The 14584-nt window shown below is 51.4% G+C and overlaps 5 protein-coding genes across 5 annotated transcripts; 3 read left to right on the forward strand and 2 right to left on the reverse strand.

The window, feature by feature from the left end:
* Window positions 1-1843: 1843 nt before the first annotated feature.
* Window positions 1844-6353, forward strand: CC1G_05055 (glutamate dehydrogenase; the record flags this gene model as incomplete). The annotated part of the gene is made up of 15 exons (XM_001836010.2): window positions 1844-2005; window positions 2084-2364; window positions 2614-2857; window positions 2911-3085; window positions 3142-3333; window positions 3402-3589; window positions 3642-3709; window positions 3760-4095; window positions 4151-4310; window positions 4362-4461; window positions 4549-4791; window positions 4844-5059; window positions 5118-5372; window positions 5425-5852; window positions 5913-6353. 15 exons carry the CDS (start codon window positions 1844-1846, stop codon window positions 5985-5987), a joined length of 3123 nt encoding a protein of 1040 aa, XP_001836062.2. The 3' UTR covers window positions 5988-6353.
* Window positions 6354-6475: 122 nt separating this feature from the next.
* On the forward strand, window positions 6476-8220 carry CC1G_05056 (hypothetical protein; the record flags this gene model as incomplete). Its single annotated transcript, XM_001836011.2, has 11 exons — window positions 6476-6573; window positions 6636-6714; window positions 6775-6790; window positions 6868-7210; window positions 7273-7357; window positions 7432-7529; window positions 7583-7589; window positions 7641-7744; window positions 7815-7843; window positions 7926-8029; window positions 8098-8220. 11 exons carry the CDS (start codon window positions 6476-6478, stop codon window positions 8218-8220), a joined length of 1086 nt encoding a protein of 361 aa, XP_001836063.2.
* Window positions 8221-9641: 1421 nt separating this feature from the next.
* On the forward strand, window positions 9642-11339 carry CC1G_05057 (short chain dehydrogenase/reductase family protein; the record flags this gene model as incomplete). The annotated part of the gene is made up of 3 exons (XM_001836012.2): window positions 9642-10236; window positions 10296-10399; window positions 10677-11339. Exons 1-3 carry the CDS (start codon window positions 10023-10025, stop codon window positions 11337-11339), a joined length of 981 nt encoding a protein of 326 aa, XP_001836064.2. The 5' UTR covers window positions 9642-10022.
* A 526-nt stretch (window positions 11340-11865) lies between these two features.
* Window positions 11866-13523, reverse strand: CC1G_05058 (thioredoxin reductase; the record flags this gene model as incomplete). The annotated part of the gene is made up of 8 exons (XM_001836013.2): window positions 11866-12092; window positions 12158-12397; window positions 12458-12587; window positions 12644-12744; window positions 12795-12850; window positions 12907-13210; window positions 13277-13412; window positions 13470-13523. The coding sequence occupies 7 exons, from the start codon at window positions 13521-13523 to the stop codon at window positions 12168-12170; spliced, it is 1011 nt and encodes a 336-aa protein (XP_001836065.1). The 3' UTR covers window positions 11866-12092; window positions 12158-12167.
* Window positions 13524-13775: 252 nt separating this feature from the next.
* Window positions 13776-14251, reverse strand: CC1G_15057 (hypothetical protein; the record flags this gene model as incomplete). Its single annotated transcript, XM_002910677.1, has 2 exons — window positions 13776-13901; window positions 14228-14251. 2 exons carry the CDS (start codon window positions 14249-14251, stop codon window positions 13776-13778), a joined length of 150 nt encoding a protein of 49 aa, XP_002910723.1.
* Between the last annotated feature and the right edge of the window lie 333 nt (window positions 14252-14584).

The raw sequence follows: 14584 nt of genomic DNA on the forward strand, positions 1-14584 counted from the left end.
AGTGTCGCCAAGTGGAAAGCTGTTGAGGCGGATCATACGCGAAGAAGCAAGGAGGCTCTGGACTGACAAGTCCACGGCGAGGATTGGTGGGAAGTTGTGATGGCGTGGGGCCTATGATGGGCTATCTCGAGTTCTTCAGTCGTATATGTACCCCCAAGTTGTCACACAAATCAAATTAAAAACATATTACCCCAGATTACATTACCCCTCAAGCTTCCTTGGCTTCTAAAAGATGGGCAATATCACAACGTGTGTCCTTATAGGACTCTATAGGTGCTCCTGGGTACTTATTGCGCAAACCAACGCAATATCATTGACCACAACACTTGGCGTGGCCGTCTCTTGGGACCCTTGAAGTTCCATCCGGATCCTAATCGGGGGTGGTGTTCCTTTTTTTCGATGTTTGACGATTTTTTGTTTTGGGGTCCTGTTGTCGTCATGTCTACAGAGCGTGTTCCTGTCCTGTTTCAGAAGTTTGCTGATTTGGCAATTGCGGGGTAGATTTGCCGCCGGATGTCTACCACCTAAATGGGAATTAGCGCCGTTGGGACTTTGGGCGGGCGCTTATTCGGTGGTTTGGACTGTGTTTGGAGTAGGGGTTGGGATTGGGTAGGGGAGGGGGTTTGGATGCTGTCTAATGTTTATCCAAGGTATATGGTGGCGGATGGGTGTTGACAGCGATGATTATGCATGGTTCGTTTGGGCTGTTACGACCACCCTTGCTGGCGAGCCCTTGTTGGTCCGGATCATGACCAGATTGTTACTCGCGCGCGCCTCGGACGGTCCAAGTCTGGAGAGAGGGCGTTGATCGTTGAGAACCCCAAACGTAGTGTAATGGTGTATGATCCATTCCTTTCCCTGCGTTCAAACCGCAAGTGTACTTCGCGGGATGCATCAGGTTCCGAGGCAGACGCGTGCGGGTGAACCACCTGAACAGTAATAGTCATCCTCTACGTATTCATTGCTCTTCATGATGAAGCTTTATGACACCTTGAGCCTCTGTCATTCTCCAATGTCAGAACGGGGACCTCGTTAATTACATAGCTGAAGCTCCGTCCCGTTCGATGTGAAGAATGTCAGCATCGACAGCATCTATTTTCTCGTCGCTTCGCGTTAATTTAGGACGAGAAGGCAGGGTTGCAAAGTTTTGGGGTGAGAAGGCGCGTAATTTACACGAACGTTTGAACCTGGGTCCGAGAGGTTTTGGCCACACCAATAAGGAGAGAGAATCGGGGCAGGGGCAATCAGCACCGTGTGATGGTTGTGGACGGATATGTGCGCGTCTATTTTTAGCTCCGGGGTTCCGAGACGATGACATCTGCGATGATAGCTCTTTCCTGTTCATACCATGGACGTTTTGGAGAGCTGGAAGTCGTCGAAAAGGCTGTAAAGTGGCTTTGATCTAGACAAACTTTAGGATCGAGAAATAAGGTTTATGATTCTCTTGAGGGCTCTGGAAATTAGGGAAGTGGGTCCGTGACATACCCCGCAACATGCTGGGTTGTCATGTGGGGTAATGTACAGGCAAGAAGGCGCAAGTTCCGTCCATGTCTGTTTCGAAATCGAGATTGTTGGGAGCGGTTCGCCAAACGAATTAGGGCCCAAGTCTTGGCCTTTATTTCTGCTGAGCAAAGAATTGATGTGGTGGACCGGGGGAATGTAAAAATCTAGAGCTCAAACTGGGCAGATCCCGCCGTGCCGCTTTCTTTGGTTCATTCGAATCTCCGACGCTGCACATCTCTATAAAAGAGTTCCAGCCTTTCATCGCTGAACTCATTCAGTCCCTCAGAGGTTCTTCTTCTACCCACCCAACCACCACCCAACCACACACCCATAACTGTTGATGGCGTCGACCCCAGACGTTTTGTCGGCCGCCAGCCACAAGCTCGCCGTCCCAGGCGACACCCGCAAACAGCTCCTTGAGGACTCGCCGGGATATACCACCCCGGTCTTCAAGGGCAAGAACGAACAGCGAGCGTTGGTCGAGGCCGATATCATTGCAAAGGTTCGTTCGTCCGTCGTTTGCTCGTCGTCCCACACGACCAGCCGAAAAACTCTGATCCTGATCGATATCAACATCTAGGGCTTCATCCCCCGAGACCTCGTCGCCAACGAAGTCAACTGGTTCTACAATGGCTTGGGCATCGACGATACCTACTTCCAAACCGAATCGCGCGAGGTCATTGCTGATCATATCATGGCACTCTTCGGTGCGAAGATCATGGCCTTTACCAAGCACGATCCCGCTTCTCTCGTTATCGACCTGGAAAGGATTGATGATAAAGGAAACGGCGCTACTTTTATTCATTCCAGCGCACCTGGATTGACCACCACCGAGGGACCAGGCGCTACCTGCGAAGCTAGGTGAGCTCACTTTTTTTTGTTCACTTTTTCCTAATCTCCAAAATGGCGTTATTGGGTTTTGGGCACGCGATCTTGCATTCCGCTGTCCTCCCCTTGGCGAGTTGGTCGTCCAAGCTCGTAACGATGAAGGGAAGGGAGAGGTGTCCGAGGTCCGATGCTCTGGTTCGCCGAAAGGCCCGACACTGAATTCCATTGGTCCTCGCACGTGCGGGAACGATTTCGCTAACGTAAATACTATTTTCCCTCTAGAATCGACGAGCTCTTCCTCGACAAATCCACTCCTGATAACGCCTATCGACTGGAAACCTTCCGCTCAGCTGGCTCGATCTCCTCCGCCTCTTCCCAGAACTTGCGATGCTACTTCGTTACCAAGGCTCAATTCGTCTCGAAACCCGAAGCAGGCCAGACTGATGGCAAGACCGACATTCGATCGGTCTCTGACAAGACTTTCCTCGAGCGTGCTACTGAGAAGACCCTCGACATTTACCAGCAGGTAATTCTCGACCGTTGCTTGGTTTCACGAGCTATTCTCACTTTTTTGTCCAGATCATCTGGAATGTCGAGTCGCGACATGGACCCGTCATCGAGGTCTTTGAGATTGAGGGCACTCGCGAGCGCCGTGTCGTCATCGGCTACAAGATGGGAGCCACCTCCAAGTTCTTCAGCGCTTTGTCGAACTTGTATCACTTCTATTCCCTCTACTCTACCCGGAAATATGTCGGTATGTGTGCTCTGGACTGATCCTTCTGTCGCGTGACACTAACGACACGTATCCAGAGCAATTCTCGAACGGAATTACCATCGTCTCGCTCTACCTGAGACCACTCCCCGACACCAACGCCCCTCCCATCGAGAACTCGATCTTGCAAATCCGGAAGGAGGCTTCTCTCCTCTTCTCACTCCCCGACAACCCCTTCTTCTTGCCTAATTCCAAGGGCAGCCATGCTGTCCAGGAAGCCACCTACGCATGTACGTTTTAATTCTCCTTGATTCCTCCTTATGGACTGGAGCTTACTCGATTCGTCCGTGTCGTCTAGACTGCGGCTGGATCTTTGCTCAACACTTCTGCAACCGTCTCGGTCCTGCTTATCTCCAACTCAAGAACATCCTCAACGAGAACGATCCTACCCATGCTGAGGTTCTCAATGACATCAAGCGACGATTCCGTGAAGAGACCTTTACCCGAGAGAGCATTGCCCAGGCCATCCATGCCTACCCAGAGCTCGTAAGTCTGTGCCGTGCTTCTATCTCGCCTAGATCTGACTTCTTTTTTCTAGATTCGTCTGCTCTATGTCAACTTTGCCATGGCCCACTATCCTCCTTCGCATGATGCTTCTCAGCTTGGGTAAGTTCCTCGCCTGATCTATTGAATGGTATACCCTAACGCTTAAGTAGCCCCACCCTCTCCTACCAGCGTCTCCAGACCGTTCAGCCCTTGTCGGACGAAGAACTCTACGAGAAGCTTCGCCGCACTGTCTCCAACAAGAACGATCTCCAAGTTCTCGAGGCCTTCTTGATCTTTAACAAGAGCATCCTCAAGACCAACTTCTACCAACCCACCAAGGTCGCCTTGTCATTCCGCCTTGCGCCCGACTTCTTGCCCGAGGTCGAGTACCCCAGGAAGCCCTACGGCATCTTCATCGTCATTGGTAACGACTTCCGGGGCTTCCACATCCGATTCCGCGATGTTGCCCGTGGTGGTATCCGTATCATCCGCTCGAGGAACAGGGAGTAAGTTTGGCTTCCTATTTGATTTCAGTTCTTCGCGTTAACCTTGTAATTTTAGAAACTACTCTATTAATCAGAGGCAGTTGTTCGATGAGAACTATGGCTTGGCCTCGACTCAAGCTCTGAAGAACAAGGATATTCCTGAGGGTGGTGCCAAGGGAACTATCTTGCCATCGCTTGGTGCTGACCCTCGACGATGCTTCGAGAAATACGTCGATGTAAGTTTTCATTTCCTGCTTTCGACAGGCAGGAACTCAACGATTTTGTAGTCTATCATCGACCTTCTCATCCCTGGTCAAACCCCTGGCATCAAAGAGCCTCTCGTTGATCTCTATGGCAAGCCTGAACTCTTGTTCTTCGGCCCTGATGGTATGTGACTTCGATACCCCGAGGCATACTTGGCTAACATATGTTGCAGAGGGTACCGCTGACATGATGGACTGGGCTGCTCGTGAGTCTCGAGATTTCTTCGTTGTCCCGTCTGCATAGTAACCTTTCCTTTAGTCCACTCCCGTGCTCGTGGCGCCGAGACCTGGTGGAAGTCGTTCACCACTGGAAAGACTGCCGCAACTCTCGGTGGTATTCCCCACGATACCTACGGAATGACTTCTCGTTCCATCCGACAATACATCATCGGCATCTACCGTCAACTTGGTCTCCGCGAGAAGGATGTTACCAAGGTTCAGACTGGTGGTCCTGGTATGTCGCTCTCTGTCCGTCTACGTCGTCCTCCCATTCACAGAGATCAAAGATGGTGACCTTGGCTCGAACGAGATCCTCCTCTCCAACGACAAGACTATCGCTGTCATCGACGGTAGCGGTGTCCTTCATGACCCCCACGGCATCAACAGGGAAGAGTTGATCAGGTTGGCCAAGCTCCGTATCCCTGTTGGCTTCTTCGATACCTCCAAGTTGAGCAAGGACGGTTATCTCGTCAAGGTCGAGGACCAGGACGTCAAGTTGCCCTGTACGCATTTCGTGTCCTTTGCTTCGTCCGTCATCAACTTACATGTATGTTTGAATAGCTGGCCAAGTCATCCCCGATGGTACCGACTTCCGAAACACTGCCCACCTTCGCTTCAAGGCCGATATCTTCGTTCCTTGCGGTGGTCGCCCCGAGGCTGTCAACATCTCCAACGTCAACGCTCTCATCGACAGCGAGGGCAAGCCTCACTTCAAGTATGTCGTCGAAGGTGCCAACTTGTTCTTCAGCCAACAGGCTCGTCTCTTCCTCGAGAAGCGCAAGGTTATCCTCTACAAAGATTCCAGCGCCAACAAGGGTCAGTAATATTATAATCGCCACGATTGATAGGCTAACACAAGATTACACAGGTGGTGTTACCAGCTCTTCCTTGGAAGTGCTCGCTGGTCTTGCCCTTTCCACTGAGGAATTCGTCGATCTGATGGTCTTCAAGGATGGCAAGCCCACCGAGTTCTACCAGAACTACGTGAAGGACGTCCAGGAGAAGATTGCCGAGAACGCTGCCAACGAGTTCCAGTGCATCTGGCGCGAGCACGCCCGTCTCGGTGGCACCAAGCCTCGCACCACCATCTCTGACGAACTCTCGCAAACCCTCAACAACCTCCAAGCCGAGCTCGAGAGCTCTGACTTGTTCGATGATCTGCCAAGCAGGAAGGGTGTCCTCCGACGTGCGATTCCCAAGACCTTGGTTGATAAGATTGGATTGGAGACCTTGATGGAGAGGCTTCCCGAGACGTATCAGCGAGCTCTGTTCTCCAGCTGGGTTGGATCACACTTTGTACGTTTCGTTGTTTCATGCTTTGGTGTTCAATCTAATCTTACTCTTCTCGTTTCGCAGATCTACAAGCATGGTGTCAATGCTTCCAGCGTCGACTTCTTCCTCTTTGCTCGCGGTCTCGCCCAGTCTGACTAGATGTCCTCATCAACACGCTGGATCCTCCAAAAGTTTAGTTAAAAGATTGCTTCTTGATTTTATTGTCTCATTTCCTATTCCTTTGCATTTTGAATACCACTTCTTTTTGATTTCGCCCCTCTCTCTCTCTCCCACTTGTCGACGACAGCAACCCTCTTCATCTCGACTCTGATTCAGACGTTAATTGTGTACACTAGCGCAGCGACTTGGCTTCCGTGAAGGATTTTTCATTTTTGCATAGGGTACATAATGTTCCGCTTTTTTTCTTTCTTCGTAGATGTAGACCTCTTTTCTTTCGTGAGTAATTTGCGCTGCTTGTTTACATCCTGGAATTTGATCTAACCCCTGCTCGTCCTGTCGACTTGACGCGATTGTCCAAGGCGTGCGCGTGATTGACCGCGGAGACCGATCACGGAGGCCCCTATTACCACAATCTAGTATCCGTCATTGGCTCGCTCTCATCTCCAAGCCACGATCTTCCTTTGGACATGTCTTCTACAGACTCTTCCACGTTACCAAAACCTACACCGCCATGCTGGCTAGCAGACGTTAGGACCGAAAGTACATTCGAGGAAATCCCGGTCATGTTAGCGAGTTCTTTGCTTGACTCAATCTCGTCAAATGTTCATGATGTACGCGGCGCTCCAGCGATGTAACTGCTGCTTTCTCGTCAGATAAGAAAGAGAGAAGGGAACTGGCAGATAGGATACGCGATTCTGCTATTAATGTGGGTTATATACTGTCTCTCTTGTGGAGGATGGTTGTCTGACGAGAAGTTGGTGGATAGGTTGGGTTCTTTTATCGTGAGCTTATCTCCCCCACCTCGCGTGATCCCGAACCTCACTGAAACCATCCTCCTCCTCATGACACCGCCTCGCAGTGAAGAACCATGGTATACCCGAAGCCACAATCACTGCTGCAGTGGAAGCAGGAAAGCGATTCTTCGCTTTACCCGAATCTGAGAAGATGAAGATTGACATACACAAGACGGCGAATTACAAGGGTTATACGGCGCTTTTGGCTGAGAATACGGATGTTACTGGGAATGGGGATTTGCATGAGGGGTTTGATATTGGGTGGGAGGCGAAGGATTTGGCGTCTGGTGGTGCGGTTACGGAGGACCGGTGTGGTGAAGCTGGGAATGGGGCTGGGGGAGCCATGCAGGGAGGAAATGTGTGGCCTGAGGGGTTGCCTGGATTTAAAGAAGCGGTTTTGGAATATTAGTACGTGCCTTTCCCGGTGGGGTGGAGTCATCGTTACCGTTCTGACTTGAACTTGTGTATAGTCACGCTGCTTTTGCATTGGGACAGGCGTTGTTCCCGCTGTTTGCACTTGCGCTTGAATTACCTGAGAGGTGGTTCGATGATAAAGTGGGTATCTAAAAGTAGACTCAGGTGGGCTATATGTTGAGGATCTGTTCCGCCCTTCGACGGGTGGTGTTTAGACGACGAACCCTGCTGCGATCATGCGGCTGCTGCATTATCCGCCTCAAGATCCAACGAAGCTGAACGAGAAGGAGATTGGAATCGGGGCTCATACAGAGTCAGTATGTGTTTCATCAGCTTTTTTCTAAACTGACCCGTTGAGTCCCATAGCTACGAGGTGAGTGAATACCAATGTCTGCCGTATATGAGCCTTAATCCATACTTTCAGTGCTTCACCATCCTTTGGCAAGACCCCTGTGGCGGACTTCAAGTCCAAAACACGTCTGGGAAGTGGGTCGATGCAGTTCCCATCCCAGGGACTGTAGTCGTAAAGTATGTCTTCTGCGTTCCGCCGTCATCGTAGTTCCGCCAGGCATCTAACCCTCCCGCGCTGCCCATGCAGCCTCGGTGATCAATTCGCGCGATGGACTAGTAAGTACCTTCTAATTTCTATTCGATGAGCATTCTGTGGTTCTAGAGGTTAATCTGTTGAATCTTCTTTACCGGCTGGTAGATGACGTCTTCAAGTCCACGCCTCATCGAGTGATTAACCGGTCGGGTCGTGAACGATATTCTATCCCTCTGTTCTTTGGGACAGATTACAACGTTCTTCTCGAGGTGCGCCAGCCGCGAGCCACCCGCTCCTTCAATCTCCTACTTATTCCCCTCTTTTCCCACTGAAACAGCCCATCGAAACCTGCGTATACCCAGATTCACCACCCCACTACGAAGTGATGACCGCAGGGGATTACGTTAAATCCCGTCTTGACGCTACCTATGCCCACTCCGCACCTGCTTCCAACATCTAGAAGAGCCGCTTGCCTCGAGTGGGATTGGCGTTGGTGCCATTCAGTTCGTTTTCTATGAATCATTGGCGTTTTAGCGCTTGCTATATGCATATATATTTGGTTCTTTGGTCTTCTGGAACGCCTGCAGGTGGGATTAATGACTCGCCAATCGGTTCGCGGAAGAGAAGAAGCTGGGTGTAAGCTAGTTGTGAGGATCCGCGCATCCCTGTTTCCGTTGTGCATGGGCTGAACTGAGAATACGCGGAAAATGTACAGTCCAAGAATGGCGAGCGCTAAAGCTCTCGAGTTCCATCAGCCACGACGGGGAGGATGATCTGACCTCAGGCTATTGAAAATCTTTATCACTTTGTATTACCTGAGTCTCCGTGAAGGACGTTGACAGATGGCCAAAATTCCCAAAGGCTTTCGACCCTGACGGAAGTGACCAACCACGGTATGTAGCTTTCACGGTGCCACAGCGGGCGTTGTGAGCGAGTTAACGGGCCCACACCCCATCTTCCGGAGCAATCAACCGTCGATTCGATGAAGGGTGTCATCTGCACTTCAATCTAGCAATCCGTTTTTCGATTTGGAAGCTGTTGAGCTAGTAGTGTTCCGCGCTCGGAGGCAAGACTGAAGTAGAGTGGAGAAAAAAAGTCAGGGTCTTGGGTGAAGCCGAGTTGCAGCCACCTGGGCTCCTTGAAGGACAGGTTACTACTATCACGTCCGATGACGATGGTCATCATAGGCAAAGGGGTCCGAAACCACTGCTTGGAGGGGAGAGAGGGCCTCGTATGGAGGGAGGCGCACATATGGCGTATCAATCAATAATCTGAAAGCCAGTATCCGTCTGATACCCTTCTGTACACCCTCATGGGGTCTGTGCACGCAATCGGACGGATAGATGCTCGTCGAAAAAGGCGCCCGTCCGAGATAGGGGTCACGCTAGTTCCCACGATCCCTGGAATTCACCGGGCGGAGGGTGGTCGACAGTTCTTTTTGTTCCACGACAGCTTGTGACATCGCCCATGGGCGGTGAGAACGATGCATAACGGACGTTGTTCTTTTTCTCGAAGCCTCAGGGTCCTGTATGTTAACTGAATTTCAGCTTCGCATGGCCCATGTCCGGGGCACCACTTCGTCTCCAAACCAACTTCCGCACGAAGGTTGGAGGGGAGAATAAAAGTCAATTATTTAACTTACATTTTTCTCTTTCCGACACTCTTCTACATGAAAAGAACAGTGAGTCGACTCTCTTCATCCTCTTCTCAAAATGTTTAAACGCTTGAACCACATCGCAGGAACCAAACACGAGATCTTGTTCCATTTGTGTTCTGGTGTGCCGTTGAAAGGCCGCAAGTTCTACTTTCACCGGCGGAACAGACCATCATTCCTGAAGAGGGTTAACTGACTCTCATGGGGGGGCTGGAATCCCAGGGTCATTCGTTCTTTCCTCCAAGGGGGAACTTGGACCGCCCTAAACTATAAAGTCTAGCGGCTCCTTGGGAAGTAGTAGCCCTTACTCACCTGTCTAACCGCAGGCTGTTCTCCGAGTCTTTCTCTCCGCACGGCTCAGAGTGGTCGCCGACACTACTATCCACCTACCAATAGGAGACGACCACTCTAAATACTTGCCCCCCTCTTTGGACAATCACCGCCCACCGCGACTCGCGAACCCTTTACTCGCTCGAGTAGGCTTCTTTTGCGGATCTCTTGTTGACCAGGCTGGGAGGTCCTCCATCCCCACTCTCGACTCTCTATAACGTGCACCAACTCCAACACTTTCAAAAGCCCCACGAGACATTCTTTGACGCAAACGAGCGATGGGTTTCTCGCAAAGTCGCGATAATCAAGCCCTCAGTCACGCATCTTCTACCTTGTTGGACCCGGATCCTCCGGCGGCTGCGGCTACTACTACTCCGTTGGCATCGTCGTCTTTGCCATGGGCAAGTTCGGACTCGACGCATTCGGCTTTGAGCCCCGCTGCGATATTCAATGTGGAAGGACTCGTTGCTGTGATAACTGGTGGAGGGACAGGTGAGTACTTGCATCGCGTATGAAGTTGGAACCGATGAATTGATTCGCCAATTTCGAAGGTATTGGGCTTATGATGGGTAGAGCTTTGGAGAATAACGGTGCTACGGTGTATATCATTGGCCGACGGCGACAAGTACTTGAAGCTGCAGCTGCTGAACACTCGGTGAGTTGGACGTCCAATCAAGAGTCCTATTCTAGTGTCCGAATCTATGACTCGGAGAAATCCTATCTTCCGAGTAAGAGACTGTATAGCGTTTTCGTCGAGTTGCCTAGCGGGCGTCTGGCAGGTCCTATTCATCGGACATTAATACCTCCCCCTTCTTCTTGACTCGTGCCATCACAACTCTATTTCAATCTCGCTGACACACGACATCTGCCCTTCCACTTCCACTTCTTCTTCTTCCATATCCGTCATTCATCTCCATTGCGGGGTGGAGTAGAAGTTCGGAAGGATACACCCGCTCGAAGGCGATATCACAGATCGCGACAGCCTCCTCTCCCTCGTCGAAAAAGTCAAAGCCCAGCACGGGTTCATCGACCTACTCGTGAACAACGCTGGGATCGCGCGAAACCTCTACCCCCACCCACTTCCATCACCGAATGACCCTGCATCGAGGAGTCATGACCAGCATCCGCCTTCGCCTCCAGCCTCGCCAGGCCCGACGCCCCAAGCGCCTTCAATAAAAGCGTTCCAGAATACATTGTGGGAAACGGGGTCACCACAGGATTTTGCAGATGTCTTTGCTACGAATGTTACAGCACCCTACTACACCACCATCGCGTTCCTCGATCTCCTACATCAAGGCAACATTCGGCGTCAGCGTTTGTCCACCACAGCCGGGGCTGCGTTTGGTTTCCCGTACCAAACATCACAGGTCCTGACAGTGTCGAGTTCTGGTTCATTCAGGATCGATGCGAAGGTGCTGAGTCCTTCGTACACGCTATCAAAGATTGCAGCTACGCATTTGGGGAAACTGTTGGCCAATTTGTTGGGTCCGTGGGGGATTAGGAGTAATGTGCTTGCTCCTGGTGTGTGGCCTACTGGTAAGCCCAGCGCGTCTAGTTCTCGACGCATTATATGGTATTCTGACGAGGTATCGTGATGGTATTTTCTGCGATTGGGCGATGTAGAGATGACTACTTCGCCGACGCCAGACTTCAAATTGGACCCCTCTGTACTAGCGTCGACTGTTCCTTTAAAGCGAACAGGAACTGTAGAGGTAAGCTTCGTCGTTCACCAATCCATCCCTTAACCTCTATCGTGTTCGGATTCTTCTTCGACCAGTGGGGCGTGAAGTGGTGCTAACTCGATCCTTCTTTCTGTTCTACTTTGTGGCTGCCTCGAATGATATCCTTCCGCGATGATGGGCGCGCTTCGACGGCTCGACGTTACGCCTTCTACGATGATGCGATGTTACCCCTTCGACTTGAACCATGGTGATTGACTATGCGTCCCCACCCCGCATCCCGAATATGATCGCGATAACTTAGGACATGGCTGGCACTATCTTGTATCTTGCCAGTGCGGCTGGCGCCTATGTCAATGGTGCTGTGTGGCTTGTGGATGGCGGCAGAGTAGGGACTGTGGCGAGCACGTATTAGCTTGGATAGTACTAGCCGAGTTGGACACCGTGCACGGTGCTGATGTTGCAATCGTCTGTCTATACAGGACGATAGCTTATCTTCTTCAATTCCTCTATCTATGTATTTTATTTACATTTGCACATATTATATTCTAGATTCGAGGAATTTTGGGACAGACTTTCCCCAACCCGCGGACTTCAAATCGTCAGGCATCTGACTTCGCTGAATACAGACGGCAGAAGCGTATACCCGAGGAAACGACTCGCGATAAACTAGATTTAAGCGTTTTAGCATTCTGTGATGATGCAGCCCTACAGGACAAGATGAGACCAGTCACCTCCACCCGACTAATACTCTCCAAGTTCCTCTTCCTCGGCAATGAGTTTTTCCACCTCGAGGGCGGCCATGCAGCCGCTTCCAGCACTGGTGATAGCCTGGCGGTATCGTTTGTCCTGGACATCACCAGCGGCGAAGACACCCTTCACTGATGTCTGGGTGGTTCCGGGGACGGTGATGATGTAGCCGTCGGGGTCGGTCTGGAGTTGGTTGCGGACGAGAGCGGTGGCGGGTTCGTGACCTACGGGGAGTTAATGTTAGCGCCGATAAATTAGGAATGGTACGGATCGAGAACACGTACCGATGGCGTAGAAGAGGCCGTTGACGGCGAGGTCGCGTTCTTCGCCGGTCAGGACGTTCTTGATTTTGAGGTTGTTGAGGAGGTCGCCGTCGCCCTGGCATTCAGTGGCGACAGTGTTCCATAGGACGGTCTGTGTGACGAGGTGGTTGGCGAAGGAGGTGATAGAGGACTGGAGAAGGGACTTACGATCTTGGGGTTGTTGAGGAGACGTTTTTGCATGATTTTAGATGCTCGGAGTTCCCCTCGTCGGACGAGGACGTAGACATGGGAACCGTATTTCGTGAGGTCTAACGACAGCGTCAGCCGGGGAAATTCAGAGGGGGGAATAAGAGCGTACAGGTAGCCTCCTCAGCAGCAGAGTCTCCACCACCAATGACAGCCAAAGGTTTGTTCCTAATCCGCCAATTAGAACCGTTATCAGAAGCAAATCGACGAGCTGTGCTGCGTACCTGAAGATGGGAACGGCACCGTCACAAACAGCGCAGGCAGAGATACCGCTCTGCCAGTAAGTCTCCTCGCCCTTGAGGCCTAATCGCTTCGCGCTGGCACCAGTGGCGATGATGACAGTGTCGGCGGTCTCAGGTTCCTGGTCCTCCTGACCTTCCCGCCAGTACCTGAAGGGGCGGGCAGAAAGGTCGATTTTTGAAACGGTTTCGGTAATGATCTTTGTTCCAAAACGAAGGGACTGCTCTCGGAACTTGTCCATGAGCTCAGGCCCGAGAATGCCTGACGGGAAACCAGGGAAGTTCTCCACTAGAAGCAAACAAAATCAATATCGACATTGATCGCTGAAATGACGAGTGTGATTTGGAGACGTACCGTCAGTGGTGGTGGTCAATTGACCGCCCGCTGCGAATCCGTTGGCCATAAAACCCTCAAACATGACAGGTTGCAGATTCGCTCGTGCGAGGTAGATTGCGGCCGTGTGCCCTGCTGGTCCTGACCCGATAATCACCTATTTTCCTGTCAGCTCTTTTCATTTTTTCTTCACTGTGATTTGACGACTACTGACCACTTTAGAGTGCATCTTCTTGCTCTTCTCGACTCGTTGGGTAGTTGGTGCCATGATATTGGATGAGGATGTGGTAGAATATGGTCTGTGGGAGGTGGCGACAGCGATAGATCCTACTGCGGCGAAACTTGAAGGATACGAATTGTTCTTTGCTCTGAAAGCAAAGGAAAAGAAGAAACGAGACAGGTTGGCCGTGGTTATCGTCGAAAAAGGAATTGACTTGGGGGGTTTGCGTTCTTCCGTCACAGTACCCGGCCCCGGCTTTTCTTACCGCGGCTGGTCTTGCTGAAAAATCACCTGACGAAGCTAAAGCGTGACTCGCACGTGACGGGAATTGCTTGCCAATCCTTCCGCCATCTTCTTCTTCCGCTCCAGCTTGCTCAGCGCCATGCACTGGGTCACACTTTCTGGGCCACAGTCGCCTTTCTCTGACTAGCGGCCAGGGTTAGGGCAAGTGGCAAAGGAGTCGATCCTCAGGAACAACCTCCGGAACCATAATTACTTCCTCTGGTGAGGGAGAAAACGTCTTGGTTTGGATCTTGGGCGGTGTCTACGCTCTATGTATCTGGTCATTAATTCTGTTCCGACCATGCCTGTCTGAGTAAGGCGCCTGCTTTGCTGACAATCGTTTCTGGTTTACGGTCACTCGTGGGGCGATCATGTGGGCAGAAGCCGCAGGATCAACATGTCCTCCGATGCCAATGTGTTCGCGCCATACGGATGCTCTAACCTTGGCCACTGGGTCTCGTGCTTCTCACCACTCGTTCCTCAGTCGACAACATGATCTGTCTACTGTCTCGCCGCTGTAAGCTAACCTCGACATCCGTTTATTAAAACCACGTAACGCGTCGAGTCTGGGCCTAATGACAAGAACATGCACCCCGTGTTTCCTGCTTTGTCCTCCCTCTCTATGTCGCGATTAACCACCCCAGATTCAGATCATGACACGCGTTACTCTAACTGGACCAGTTGATCTTCCATTAATGAAATGAAACGAACGAGCCCGCGATCTCAGTCCGGCAGGCTCAATCTCCTGTTTCAAAACCCTCCTCCAAAACTGTCAGTCCTCAGCAGCTTCACCCCACTGTCAACCGCCACTGCTCCCCTCCGGTAAC

Source organism: Coprinopsis cinerea (genome assembly GCF_000182895.1).
Source record: "Coprinopsis cinerea okayama7#130 chromosome 8 map unlocalized cont3.8, whole genome shotgun sequence".
In the NCBI taxonomy this organism is placed as follows: Eukaryota; Fungi; Basidiomycota; class Agaricomycetes; order Agaricales; family Psathyrellaceae; genus Coprinopsis; species Coprinopsis cinerea.